We start from the raw sequence: 14531 nt of genomic DNA, 5'->3' as shown, positions 1-14531 counted from the left end.
AGGCATAAATAGGGTTTCTGAGTCAGACGGCAAATAACCAATGCAAAATTGACTCATCGGTCACTGCCATCGGTGAATGTCAACTTGTTTGCAGATGACAGTCGATGAATTGGTCCAAAAGAATGTAAATACACTGTTTGACCAATAAAAAAAAACTAATCATACCTCATAACCTATTGGACCTTGTGTACATATATACACTATATTACCAAAAGTATTCGCTCACCTGCCTTTACTCATTCTATGAACTGAAGTGCCATCCCATTCCTAACTCATAGAATTCAATATGATGTCGGTCCACCTTTTGCAGCTATTACAGCTTCAACTCTTCTGGGAAGACTGTCCACAAGGTTGAGGAGAGTGTTTATAGGAATTTTTGACCATTCTTCCAAAAGCGCATTGGTGAGGTCACACACTGATGTTGGTCGAGAAGGCCTGGCTCTCAGTCTCCGCTCTAATTCATCCCAAAGGTGTTCTATCGGGTTCAGGTCAGGACTCTGTGCAGGCCAGTCAAGTTCATCCACACCAGACTCTGTCATCCACGTCTTTATGGACCTTGCTTTGTGCACTGGTGCACAGTCATGTTGGAAGAGGAAGGGGCCCGCTCCAAACTGTTCCCACAAGGTTGGGAGCATGGAATTGTCCAAAATGTTTTGGTATCTTGAAGCATTCAATGTTCCTTTCACTGGAACTAAGGGGCCAAGCCCAGCTCCTGAAAAACAACCCCATACCATAATTCCTCCTCCACCAAATTTCACAGTTGGCACAATGCAATCTGAAATGTACCGTTCTCCTGGCAACCTCCAAACCCAGACTCGTCCATCAGATTGCCAGATGGAAAAGCGTGATTCATCACTCCAGAGAACGCGTCTCCACTGCTCTAGAGGCCAGTGGCGGCGTGCTTTACACCATTGCATCCGACGCCTTGCATTGCACTTGGTGATGTGTGGCTTGGCTGCAGCTGCTCGGCCATGGAAACCCATTCCATGAAGCTCTCTGCGTACTGTACTTGGGCTAATCTGAAGGTCACATGAAGTTTGTAGCTCTGTAGCAATTGACTGTGCAGAAAGTCGGCGACCTCTTTGCACTATGCGCTTCAGCATCCGCTGACCCCTCTCCGTCACTTTACGTGGCCTACCACTTCGTGGCTGAGTTGCTGTTTTTCCCAAACGCTTCCATTTTGTTATAATAGAGCTGACAGTTGACTGTGGAATATTTAGGAGCGAGGAAATTTCACGACTGGATTTGTTGCACAAGTGGCATCCTATGACAGTTCCACGCTGGAATTCACTGAGCTCCTGAGAGCGGCCCATTCTTTCACAAATGTCTTGTTTCACAGTCTGCATGCCTAAGTGCTTGAATTTATACACCTGGGGCCAGGCCAAGTGATTAGAACACCTGATTCTGATCATTTGAATGGGTGAGCGAATACTTTTGGTAATATAGTGTATATATATATACATATATATATATTTCTGGGTATAAATGTTTCTCCCAATATACCATAATTTGTTTCTGAATTTAAGCAATAACTTATTGAATCAATAAGAAGACTTCTCTCTCCTACCTTTTCATAAAGCCCTGCTTCCATTATATTCTCCATCCCGAACTTAATAATGTTAGGGAGGAATTTGTGGTGATGCCGATGAAGAAGAAGTACCAGAGTCCTGTATGTCTTATGCTGAAGGAGTTTATTTAGGTTCGATCAAGGAGTAGGTCGATCGAGGAGAACAGAAGCTTCGTCATCACAACATAAGTGCATGAGTCCACCTCAATTCTAAGGGTCGAACAGTAAAGCTCAGATTCTTATACTTGAAAGGTGGGCCGAGGCAACAAAGGGGAGATGTGTTAACATCCAATTGGCTATATTACATAAACATGAAGATAAGGATTCACACCAGCTAGGAAATACAAAATGTCCTCCGGTGACGGAGGGCGTTATCATCTAACTCTACAGCTGTGTCTGTAGACAGCCAGAGAGTGAGATTGAAGACGCCAAAGAGGGACCATGGCCTTGGCATATTCCTCAAAGAGAAAATAGGGCAGATAACTGACCCCAGCAGTAATCTAACATTAACTACACAAACTATCTATAGGCAAGTGAAATTATTCTCTAACAATAAATTCCTCCCTAACAAATAACAACAACATTTACATCTTCAGTCACTTTCAATATCCTAATTGTTTAGCACTATATGACGCACCTATATTTCTTTCCGATTCAGGGATTAATTCATTCAGTTTTATTACAGTGTTGCATTTAACCTCTGTTCGCTTCATGTTCACGGGGCAATTGAGACAAAAAGTCAAGAGAAATTTCTGACCCGACCTCCACACTACACACTTGCAAGGAAAAATTGGATTGTAAGTAATCAGGAAACTATTAAATTGTAATTGGAGCATCAGCAGTGAAAGTTCTGTAGCTCATGTACCAGAGTTCTGTATATGGACATAATCAAGCATGTAGGCTACACTTAGAAAACATGGTTTATGTACAGTATTTATGATGAGAAGGTGCACTGAACTTTGTCCGTTGCACAAAAGTGTGCACTCTTCCAAGACACATCAGTTAAACTGCTTAGTTATTCATAGTATATCAGTCCATGGGTAACGTGTTCACGCTGAAAACCAACCACTCCAGGGAGCAAGTGCAAACAAGCTGAGACCTCTCTCTCTAACCGGGCACAGCTCTGTGCAATTGCTGTGTTCACCTGGCAGAGTAATGCTCCCGCTTTGGGAACCTAAGTATGCATTAACAATAAACAAATATATTTTGTCTCCCAGCTGCCTTGTGAAGACCAGATCATCCTGCTGAAGGGTTGCTGCATGGAGATCATGTCGCTTCGAGCAGCCATGCGCTACGACCCGGAAAGCGAGACGCTGACGCTGAGCGGGGAGATGGCTGTGAAGCGCGAGCAACTGAAGAACGGTGGGCTGGGCGTGGTGTCCGACGCCATCTTCGATTTGGGCAAGAGCCTGGCGCAGTTCAACCTGGACGACACGGAAGTGGCCCTGTTGCAGGCCGTGCTTCTAATGAGCTCAGGTAGGTGTTGATTTAAAAACCTTTGACTCGTTTGTTCAACTTATGTTTGTAGCATTGACAGTGTTTCAATTTTAGCTTGGTGTAATTTGAAGGTGAGTGTTTAGTATTGTCTGCTCTTGGAGACTCACTTCCATGATATATTTATTACCCACTGCTGTACAATCACACAATGACAGCTTGGATAGGCTCCGGCTTCTCCGCAACCCTCTCGAGGATAAGCAGTTACAGAAAATTATTTTTTTCAAATGTTCCTTTCTCTTTCCTCCCTCCGTTTTTGGTTATCTTTTCCTGCCTTTTCTCTCATAAATCTACCTTAACCCTATCTACTTCCCTATAAACCAACTCTTCTTCTTTTCATCCCACAGACCGCTCAGGCCTGACCTGCGTGGACAAGATCGAGAAGTGCCAGGAGACCTACTTGCTGGCGTTCGAGCACTACATCAACTACCGCAAGCACAACATTCCCCACTTCTGGCCGAAGCTCCTAATGAAGGTGACGGACCTGAGGATGATCGGGGCGTGCCACGCCAGTCGCTTCCTTCACATGAAGGTGGAGTGCCCCAACGAACTCTTCCCTCCGCTCTTCCTGGAGGTCTTTGAGGACCAGGAGGTGTGAAACACGCAAAGCGTCGAGGAAGCTGGGGCACGATGGGAGATTTTTTTTTCAAGGGGAAGGATGGAGAGAGAGTCCTCTCTGCAGGAATCTGCGTTTCTCCGGCATCACATTTAAAGTATGTGGTTTTAAAACTGGAAGCAACAATAACAGAAGCAACACACCAGCAATAGGAGAGTGAAACAAACACCTCTGTCTCCTCCTTGTACACACCCCTGTTTTAAAATCCATGTGGGGGCCCTTCTGTCTGAGCATAATGTCTTATCTATTAAGAGTTGTAGCCATTTGCCAAGACACATACACAAACACACACACACAACACGGACACACTTACACCACCACAGCCTGTTCCACCTCAGTTCTTTAGAGCAGCGCTCGCTGCCGGGGTTCGTTACCTCTCCTTGGTTCTTTGTAGCGGTCACAGATTTACACGTTTTGAAGCCCCTGTTTCCAGCTTCAAAGCTGGTCAGCACCTCTCAGTATTATTTCTGAATTAGTGCTAAGGCAGTTGTTCAGAAAATATGGACAATATTATTTCTCACTGTCAAGCAGGCGCACGCAGACACTGCACATTCAAATTTCAGCAGCTGTGTTAAACATTACTTCTGGTGCATAGTGGCTGCGGTAAAGCAGGGCCACCAGACCTAGTTGTCAGTTACTCAACTCAATCTGAGCCGTTACATCTGTTTTTTTGGAGCTTCTACTTCTACTACTACTACTACTACTACTTCATAGATCCCACTGAAAACCGGTGCTATATTTATATAAGGCTACTCCAGTTTTTTGAAATTGTGTTGTCTACCTTGGAAAAACTTGTAAACCATGGCTCCATATCTACCTTCAGTTTTGTCATCGGACCGGCTCCTGTGACATACAGCGCACACACACACACAAACACAGACACAGATGAGCAGATTTGCCTTGTCATTGCCTGTGCTGCCTGTGCCAGCAGCCTACCATCTTATGAAAGACAATTAAAGCCTTCTCTCTCCAAGGGATCATTGCAGCGAAGAAAGGAAAGGAAGAGAGGAGGGAGGGGGAGGAGGAAGGGATTCAGTTAGAGGAAGGAGGAGATAGTCAGATGAAATACGATGTAATATCAGGACTGTGGATTCACAGTCAGGGGTCAGAGGTAAATCTGCCACACCCGGCCTCCAAGGAGGTTTTGAATAGCAGCAACCATCAGCAAGACAGCAAAGCTCATCTTACAACATACACACCCTGTTCCTCTCTGTGTCTCTCCCACACTATATCTGACACACACACATACACAGACACACAAACATGAAAACACACATCACCTCAGAGTAACGTGAATGCCTCATTTTACTGTATGCACTGCACGGCAGTGTCGATATACAGCCCTAACCTGCAGGGTTTGTACAGAGTCCTCTCCTCACGGACTCAGCTCAGTGTGGCCCCTCCAGGCTTCCATACACATTTGCCTTTTTTTTTTACCATGGGCGTCACTGAGAGCAGGCAAATGCCAAGAAGGCTACCATTTACCTCAAAGTGGACACACCCCCAGGCTGGGGCAGCGATACTGCCGCTGTGGTGTCAGACACTACCTCACCTCTGTGGACACAGGGCAGCTGCCCACAGCCTACACACAGACATACACCATTCAAGTTGGCGCATGTGTAGATTAACACACAGACGTGCATAGTTTCTAAATAGGTGCACACCTGGTCATGGAAAGACAAAACACTCGCAGAATACACACACTCAGCGCTATCACTTGGTTCAAATGAAATACCACTGAAGACAGGAGGGCCGACCATTTCCCCTGGAAGGTTTTACCGACTCCTCCAGGGAGTGGTACCCATCACTTGTGGGTTAGCTCTTTTTTTTTTGTTATATGGGACCAAGTGTCATCTTTTCGAATTTGGATTACCTGTTTCTGTAAAAAAAGAAAAACGGAAACCGACTCACAGAAGCGTCTAAGGACAGTGTGGATGTACGGCCCGGCTGACACCCACCAAAGCAAGCAAGCAAGCAAGAGGATCGATAACAGAGTAACTGAAAACCCATGGTGGCTGCACCCGTTGAATTAGCATGCATAGAAAGGGCAGTTTCCGTCTGCATCACGATGACGTTCCACAGTACACTTGATACGTGTTTTCATTGTAATAAGCTCTCTCTTATGCATTTGAAGTGCATTTGACGTAAAAAAGATGGAATGTTCTCAACTGAAATGAACAACACAGCAGCTCTTTTAGTCTCGTGCACTTTCCCCGGTGCTCGCCACTGCAGCTGTAGTATCTCACACCCAGTATCCACGGCAGATATCGTAAGTGTACTCGCCAAAATGACCATACAAGAATGTTGATTTGATTAGAAAAGCCCGCTCTGTTCATTCCAATTCTGGGGCCAAGCCAAATCTAACTGGGTTTACCACTCTTACGAGAAGAGAATGAAAGAAATCAGAGACTAAGAAGATTCATTTTATATTCTGTCCCAAGCAGTAGTTCTTACTGGGCACTTGTAAAGGATGGGTATCTCTCAGAAAGTACCTGAACGGAGGGACGACACACGGTTGGCCGCGCCTCGCTGCTTCGTAAGTCTGAGCAACGCTGGGAGGAGGTTGGAACTGGAGTGCCATCTTTGGGCACAATGGTGTAGCCTGGTCTGAATCCCTTCCTCGAGCACATCTCCACTTCCAGAGATCCATCACCTTCTCTACCCTCCACTACTCCAACTCATGACATTGCCCTTTTGTGGAGCCTAGCTCAGACTGAATTGGGCCCCACCCCCATTATAAGAGTCCCCACTCAGCCAGGCTGATGGAAGTTTTTGCACTACTGCAATGGTCCTCCCTTTTCACCCCTTGCTTGTACAGTTTAATCTGCCCTCTCTTGTTGGATTGCTTATTAGTTTCCCTGACCAAAAAAATCACCCTAAATTAGTTTCCTAAGCTGCTCTGTGTAACAGAGGCTGGAAGATGCAGTGGGCTCAGTCCCAAACCTGTCCTGTTGTCAGTATTAGACCAACAGCACATAACCAGCCCAAAACAGGGTGGAGAGAAATCTCTGCATAGAAGAGGTGAGATGGCTGAGTAGCACTTATTCTTTCTCCCTGTAGAACTCATTGTCCCATCATCCCTCCTATAGCAATATCAGCCCACTTTTCAGATTCTGAGCCCTCCTCCTCCTCCATCATCATCTCCTCTCCTCTTCCCTAATCACCCTAGCTGTCCTACCCACTCACCCCCAAGTTTGGCCCAGAATCATCGACACCAAACAGGATCTAGGCCTCTCCCTTGTGAGACAAGGCTGGCCATAACTGCCCTTTAGGGCGGCGCCACCGATTGAATGTGAACGGCAAAGCAGCAGCGTCAGGAGCGAGAGACTTGAGTGCGAGAATGCGAGGATGCAGAGAAGAAAGCACGGGACAGGAAATAAAAGAAAAAGCCCGAGGGCCCTCGACCCTCACTGCCATCACCGGCATGGGTGAGAGCGGGTGATGTGGCCGGTTGTAGAGACGATGTTAAAAAACACATGGAGGAACGGGAGATGGAGATGTAGGGGTGTCTCCCCTTCGGCTCCCCCAGCACAGCCCCACATGAACCCCTTGCTCCCATGCCAGCTGACGACCCCAAATGTCCCCACCCCACCCTCCTCAGCTCCCTCCACAAGGATAACCTCCGACTTTCAAACGGTGAGGATCAGGAAGAGATCCCACATTCCAGAGATGCCGGTTTGGAATTCCAACACATCTTTGTAAAAGAACTGAAAAAGAAAAAATAATCGATGTCCTTTGTTCTCGTGAGCTGACTGGGTCTGTGTGTGTAGGGGTTATAATGCTGCTTTACCTTCTGAGTCTGATTTAGAAAAAAGATATATGAAATGATTATAAATCCATAAAACAAAAATGAAAAGAGATGACTTTAAAAAAGACTCCTGAACAAAATTATTGGAGATAGTTTTTTTGTTTTGTTTTTTTCATTTTATCATTGTTTTCTTATATTTCTGTTTGTTTTTTGACGCTTAAACTGCTCTGTGTAAAAGAGAAAAAAAAAACAGCTGTAGTCACTTTTTGACCATGCGTGCAGTGTAACATAGAAAATATTTCACTTCTTTTTCACATCTATAGTTTGTGTTTATAAGCCAACTGATCTGTTCGTCTGTGTGTCTGTCCAGTTGTCCGTCCCCTTTTATCAGGAGGAATATACAACCAACAAAACAGGAATTTATATATATACATATATATACATATATGTATATATATAGTTTCTTTTTTTTTTCCTTTTCTTTTTTTACAAAATACAACTTTGGAGAAAAAAAACACAAATAGAAAAAAATAATGCAACATAAAACTGAAAATATGGAGAAAAAAAAACTGAAACACAATCTTATCATACCTCACACAACACAAAACTCAAAGGAACTTGGGAGGAGTCATATTTTGCAGGCACATGTGAAAGTTCAGAGATGCATATATAGATTTAAAAAAAAAAATAATAATAATGTACATGTTAAGATGCTATGTGCTTGTGTGTATGCATAAGTTACAAAAGGACGCTTCCCTCAACCTTTGGTGCCCTGTATCTTATTGATTTGGTTCCCAGATGACGGGCGATAAACGCAACGTAAGCGCGAGAAGAATGTTGCGAGAAGTCGTCTGCCAACGCGAACGCTTCTCCGACTTCGAGGCACAGTCTGAAGACAGTTAACTTACAATGTGAATGGCCCAGAGACTGAGGGATTTTGACTTTTGTAATGGCTGAGTGTTTTATGGTATTGAATGTAGCTGACAGGAGGGGGCTGGACCTGAGCCCGGCACCCACGACCTAACTTCCACACACCAGCAGAGAGGATAGTGGTGTCACATAGACGTTACAAACTAACCAACAAAACTGAGAATATATATTGCCCGTCTGCAAGGTGCAATACTATGTTATGTACTTTTGTATGTTTTGATTTTCTTTTCGTTTTCTTTCGCCCATAACCAAGGATGTAAATACAAAAGAAACACTCAAGAGTCATTGTAAAAAAAGAAAAACTGAATTTAACCGCAACATCCCACTGTCTTGTAAGCAGAAGAAAAAGTAATGTGTAATGCTTGTTACATTTCTATGTGTGCGCCCTCTCACATGTGCATGCAGATCCATATTCAGAAGTGCCCCGTGACATTAATCATGAACCCTGTGCCTCCTCTTGTTTGCAAAAGAGATAGATGCATTCCCCTCATGAGTTCACAACGACATGCTACACACGGATGACTACAGTTTTGTGTGTCTGTTCACCTGTGGAATTGGTTCTTCCGAACTATTGATGTGGGTGCTGTCAGCAGCCACGGTAGCTGAAGGTCAGTGGGGGCAGTGGGATTGTTTTGTTGAGCTGGGGCGGTAGGTGGGCGGTGGAGATATGAATAGAACATAAGAAGGTTGTTATTTGGAGAGCAAACATGGCTGCTGCACGCCCACATTATAGTTGGCAAAATCTAAAGTGCATTGGCTCATTGTCCACTGCCCCGATGCCTCCATAAAACCAGCCAAAAAAAATCTTGGATCATCAGTTTTTGAATTGAAATAGTCTGAGAGACTTTGCTGCTTGAGGCCCCATTTATTTGTACATGGTGCCCCATGTAGTTGAACCAATATCTGGTTGAAATCACGATGAATTGACTCTTACCTTTCCTGAGATCTGCCCAGGACGCATGAAATTAAAAGCGAACCCTTAAATGACAACACTTTGAACTGATTTCCAGGATTTCAGGTCACGCTGCTTAAAGCTAAAAGTAATTTTGGTCAATCCCCATTGATGACAACACCAACTCCAAAAAGAAGTTGTTTCCAGACCGCATGTGATGATTTTGAGGCTGGTTTTACGGAGCTACGTAGCCCATTCCTCCATAGATCCTTGGTTTTCCTCACATGTTGACACATTGGACAAGGGTGCAGATTGTCTGTAATGTCTTTGGTTTAATGGTTGTGTTTTAGTCCCCCTCTATGCCAAATGTAGAGTTTGTTAAGACATGCAAGTAGCAGGATGTCTATGCAATCACCCTCCAAATCCCTGCAAAAGACAAGCTCACGGTAACAACGACGAGCCAGTCTTGGTCATGAAATCCAATTCGGCCTGGCTTGAATTCCAGAGGTTCTTTGCATGACCCAAAGACCCTTGCTACTTTGTGTGGGCGAGGGCCTGGACTGTTGGAGCTGGCTGGCCTTCAGCCCAGCTCGTTGGCTGGCAGTCTGGGTCCCAGAGAAGTTGGAGGGGTACTGGGGAGGTTGTGGAGGATAAGAATTCTATGAGATGTGCTGTTTTTGTAAAACTGCTCAGAAAGTGGTGTATGTGTACGTATATGTGTGTTGTTTGGAGGTTTGGGCACTACTCATGTATCTTTAATGCGATGCTCTCATTGTTTGGTGTATTAAGGCCACAGAGTCTCAAATTCCAAGATTCGGATAAGCCCCTAAACTCAGTACTTCTGGAAGACGTGTGTGAAGCTTTAATCTTTGTATCCTGCGACCAAGTTAATGTAGTAGTATTTGAAATTGTCGACGTCCGTATGTGGGGCGTAACGTAGCATGGGAAAGTTTACTTGACCTATTACCTCTGCTTTTGAGATGTGAGGGCAGGGTTTGACCTTATTGCAATCACAAAATTAAAGAAAAAAAAAAAGACATTGCCCCATTGAGATGGTCATCTAGGACCTGATGACCTTTGATTTTACTTGAGCACTTAACTTAAAAGCACTTTGAATGGCCCAAACTCACTGTAAGTGAACAATTCTTTGATTATAAATATTGTGGCAGTGTAAAATGACATAAATTGCACCCAAGCCAAGTGCGTTTTGCACAAGTTTAGTTATTTTTCAAGTGCAATAACTGCGTGTGAGTGAATCTTGTGGCGTAATTCTCGTCCAATCAGATCTCTTTTATATATTCGTGGGGAAATAGTGCACCTTTCAATGAGAGCATCAGCGGGACCCGGTCCACACACACACAAACATGCACACACATGCACACACACAACCACAGACCACTTTTTGTGACTGGGTAAAGGAAGCTATTGAAGGATTCTCTCAGGTAAAAAAAAAAAAAAAAACATTTTCTAATAAATGATGATGAACCTTAGATGAAAACTCATTGTTAGCTCATCTTTTTTTTGTCTTCACCAATGCACATTTTTTTCCAATTCTGCGTTTGTTCCTGGACACGAGTCAGGATGAACAGGTGTAGACATTCAGGTTCCCAAGAATTGGAGCATGAGTCTACCTGAATAATCAGCCCTCTTTGCTTTCTTAACCCTAAACGAAAACAGATTTCTTCATGTGTGGAGGTGGGAGAGCGTTGTCTGTTGGTATTGTTTGGTTGGGAGGGTTTGTGCGTTGTTCAGGCTTTTTCTACGGAAGCCCATTACTGCCAGGAAAACTCAAAAGCAGCTTAAATGTCCAAAATGACAAAAATAAAAAGAAATTATCAACATTTCATGTCAAAACGATGAAAATAGAAGAGTAAATTACCCTTTTGTTTTAAAAATCTAATTTTGGATTTACAGTTATGATTGTAAATGAAATTTTTTGTCATTAATTTGTAATGACAGAAAATAAAGGTAACTCATAAAGATTTTGTGATACTAAGTAAAACCTTTTAATTATGTCTGAATGATGAAAAATCAAAAATATTTTAACATTTCTTTTTGTTCATGTCTTTAAATTCTTTTAATTATTGAAATTAGTAATTAGTGAAATATAAGTAATGACAAAAATACAACATTTTGGAGCTACAGTGCCAAAATATTTAATTATCTAAAAATTTGGTGCATTTTTACCAATTACATCCAAATCTTTAATGTATCTCAAATTTTTGTAATGTCCAAATTTGACCAGAAGTAGTTTTCCTTTTATTATTCCGTACTTTTCATCATTCCTCTTTTTTTTTTTTTTTTTTTTCCTGGCAGAAATGGGTTGCCACTGAAAATTTAGATTTTAGTCAGGTCATCTTATTTTTATTTCTAAAGTCCAATCTGAGCATTTGATCAAAAATAGCATTCATTTCTCATGGATGTGGCAGATTGTGCAAAACAATAAATAAATAAGTCAATAAATAAAAATAAATGAATGAGAATAATTCAGTCCTAACCGACAGTAACAGTGCCAGCAGCAATATCCAGCTCTCCCTCACCCAGTTGGCTTATGGTGTACATATAGCAGTCCGTGGCTCCCATATAAGTCAGGCACCAAACACCCTCGACGGGGGGCGGCAAAGGAACTGGCTTTGTTCTTTCATCCACAGTTCTATTTTTGTGTGCTTATTGTTTAACTTTGTGATGTGCGGAAAGGCTGGCATGGCTCAGACCAAGGCTGTGCATGTAAATAGGCGCGTGCATGTGAACGTCGGCGTTCACCGTGTCGTGTGTAAGTGTGCGAATGCTTTGCTATGAACGTCTGTGTCGCTGATTTCTGATCGACCTGCTTTGCTTTCCCTCCGAAGCTCCCTAAAGCACCTTTTTAGGCCGCAGTTTGTGACAGAAGTCTGTAGAAAAGACTTGTATTATTTCCTTTGAAGAATGTAACTAATACTGAGTATAGCAGGCTAGCTGAGAGTAAGAAGAAAGGGGAACCATTGCCATTGGAGGATCGTGAGGTTGCAGGAGATGAAAACGGAATTAAAAGACCGGGTAATATTTCAAAAGAAAAGCTGCAACAATCCTAGCAAACAAAAAAAAAAAAAACGTGGCTGCGGGATAGAGCAGATTACTTCCACGGCTGCCCTTGAAGGCTTTGCAATTCTGTTTTCAAATGATGGCCTTATTGATTGGTTTTGTATCCCTGCTCCTCTGTGGTGTTGTTCTACAGCGAGTTTCATCGGGGCACCAGAGGATTTATGAAGCCTTGCACTAAGAAAACGCTGCGGAGTCGAATCTGGGGAAAAGAGTGTATTAGTGAGCAGGGGGGTTTGTAGAAACGGAAGACTCCTGAGAGTGATTTTTAGGCTACCGCTACACACCATATTAAATGACTAAATCTGAGCCAATACTCCCTTTGTGGCCACATTAGAAAATCCGCAGAGAATACTGAAACCCACGAGCCGAACCATGTAATCAGGATTTTTGTCCCGACCGAGTGTTTGAAGCGTAATTGAGTGTTAACATACGGCTCGGTAGTGAGCCTTCCTCGTTAATAGCTGACTAAGAGGAATCAAATAGAGTGTAAATAGAGTTGTATTGATCACAAGAAAATACTACACCGACTCGCCCCATTCCGTGTCCAGTTTCACGTGACGTCCATCATCCGCCGCCATTACGAATAGCTTTGAGTGGACACTGTCCTGTTTTAGCCTAGTGAACCAAATCCCGTTTAAGAACGAAGAAGAACACGTGTAGGCGTTGTTGTGTGGTCTGTAGGTTTTGTGCTGCTCCGACTATCTAGATTTATTGTCACGGGGGATATTTTTGTAAACGGGTGGGAAATCGCATGCCGAGACAGCTAAGAATGTACGCAAATGATCTCACCTTTTAATAATAGTCTATCTATCAATCAGAGATATATAAGATCAGAGATTAGAGAAATTATAAGCAGGGAACGTCTGTGCTTATGAGAAATATATGCAATGTTTGTCAGGTTGAAAACAAGGTTTTGAATTGGTTCAGAACTGCTCAGGTTTGATGAACCGGCCTCAAAAGGTGCTTTCTCCTTCCCCTGTGCTTGTCCGTCCCACATGTCTCCCTTGTCCTTCTCTCCGGTCAAATTCACTCACCTACACCGACAGCTCTCTTGGCACATATAGGAGTATTTAAGCCCGCCTCTACACCCGGCGCTCAGCTAACTTTGAAACCTGAAGAAGAGGATCCATTTATAAACTGTTTTCCACTCTGTAGCAGGTCACCTTATACAGCACCAGCAAAACACCTCCGTAAGGCTCCACCAGGAACATCCTCTTGACTGTACCACCTTTAATCCTCCCATTGTTTACAGCAGACAGACCTCAGTGTTGCGTGTGCAGAAAGCTTAAGCATGCTTCTAGTAGGGTCTCCTCAACAGCGGGATTAGTGCTTCACTGGAAAGCAGACACCTGGCGGTCACAACAGGTGCCACGTGTTGTATGCAGCAGTCGGTGCAGATAGATGTTTTGATGTCAGACTTCTATCTATTTCTAGGTGTTGTGCAAATGTCCATGAACTATATGTGTCTGTATTCAATATTTTACTATCCGCTGTCCTTTTGAGAAGAGTCCTTGTGCACCTCGACAGAAAAGACAAGTGCATGAGAGACCACGTGATGAACCAAGAACAAGTTCAAACCTTGACAGTGTCCTGGGGCTTTTCGAGGACGGCGCATTCAACCACAACACCTTTTGCGTGTTCAGGTGCTTCAGCTGCATCCTGACCGTGACCTCACAGTCTGACGAGCTCTCTCTGGGTTAAATGCTGTTTTTTTTTGTGTGTGTATGTGTTGTTTCTTTTTGGGTTTTCTACTGTCTTTTATTTTCCTCCGATTTTCTCAAGGATCCCGTTCAACCCGCTCAGCAAATTCACGACTATGGAAAACACAGGCTACACCTTCGAGGCTTCAGACCAGCAGTAGATATTTTACGAATGTCACAGAAAACATGCAAACGAGCTGTTTAAAAAAACAAAACAAAAAAAAAACAAAAAAAAACGTCGCTACGGCGCACAATGTTACCGTTATGAGGTCCTTGCATCACTGTGACTGCAGAGGCTGCTGGGAAAACAATGATGCGTTCTGCAGACGCTCAGGGGTCGACCGGTCAGTCGGAGGTCGGGGATAGTTGGAAGGTGCCAAAGACAGTGTGTTGGGTGTTTCTAGCCAGTTGCGGTGTCAGCTTGTTGTCGCAGCTATCTGGGTACACCATCAGCTGAGACAGTCTCTGGAGATGGGCGGAAACGATAATGTGCAAGAGACTAA

At 43.6% G+C, this 14531-nt stretch overlaps 1 protein-coding gene across 2 annotated transcripts in view; it reads left to right on the top strand.

Moving 5' to 3' along the window:
* thrab (thyroid hormone receptor alpha b) overlaps window positions 1-11100 on the top strand; it is a 140128-nt gene extending 129028 nt beyond the window's left edge. For both annotated transcript variants that reach the window (XM_084567361.1, XM_084567362.1), the window contains 2 exons: window positions 2785-3043; window positions 3409-11100. In XM_084567361.1, coding sequence (XP_084423487.1) covers window positions 2785-3043; window positions 3409-3659 — 510 coding nt within the window. In that variant the 3' untranslated portion in view covers window positions 3660-11100. The remainder of the gene's footprint in view (window positions 1-2784; window positions 3044-3408) is intronic.
* Window positions 11101-14531: the final 3431 nt, after the last annotated feature.

This window comes from Chelon labrosus (genome assembly GCF_963514085.1).
Source record: "Chelon labrosus genome assembly, chromosome: 19".
Lineage (NCBI taxonomy): Eukaryota > Metazoa > Chordata > Actinopteri > Mugiliformes > Mugilidae > Chelon > Chelon labrosus.
Note: the sequence above shows the minus strand (reverse complement) of the source record. Positions and strands in the feature narration are given on the sequence as shown.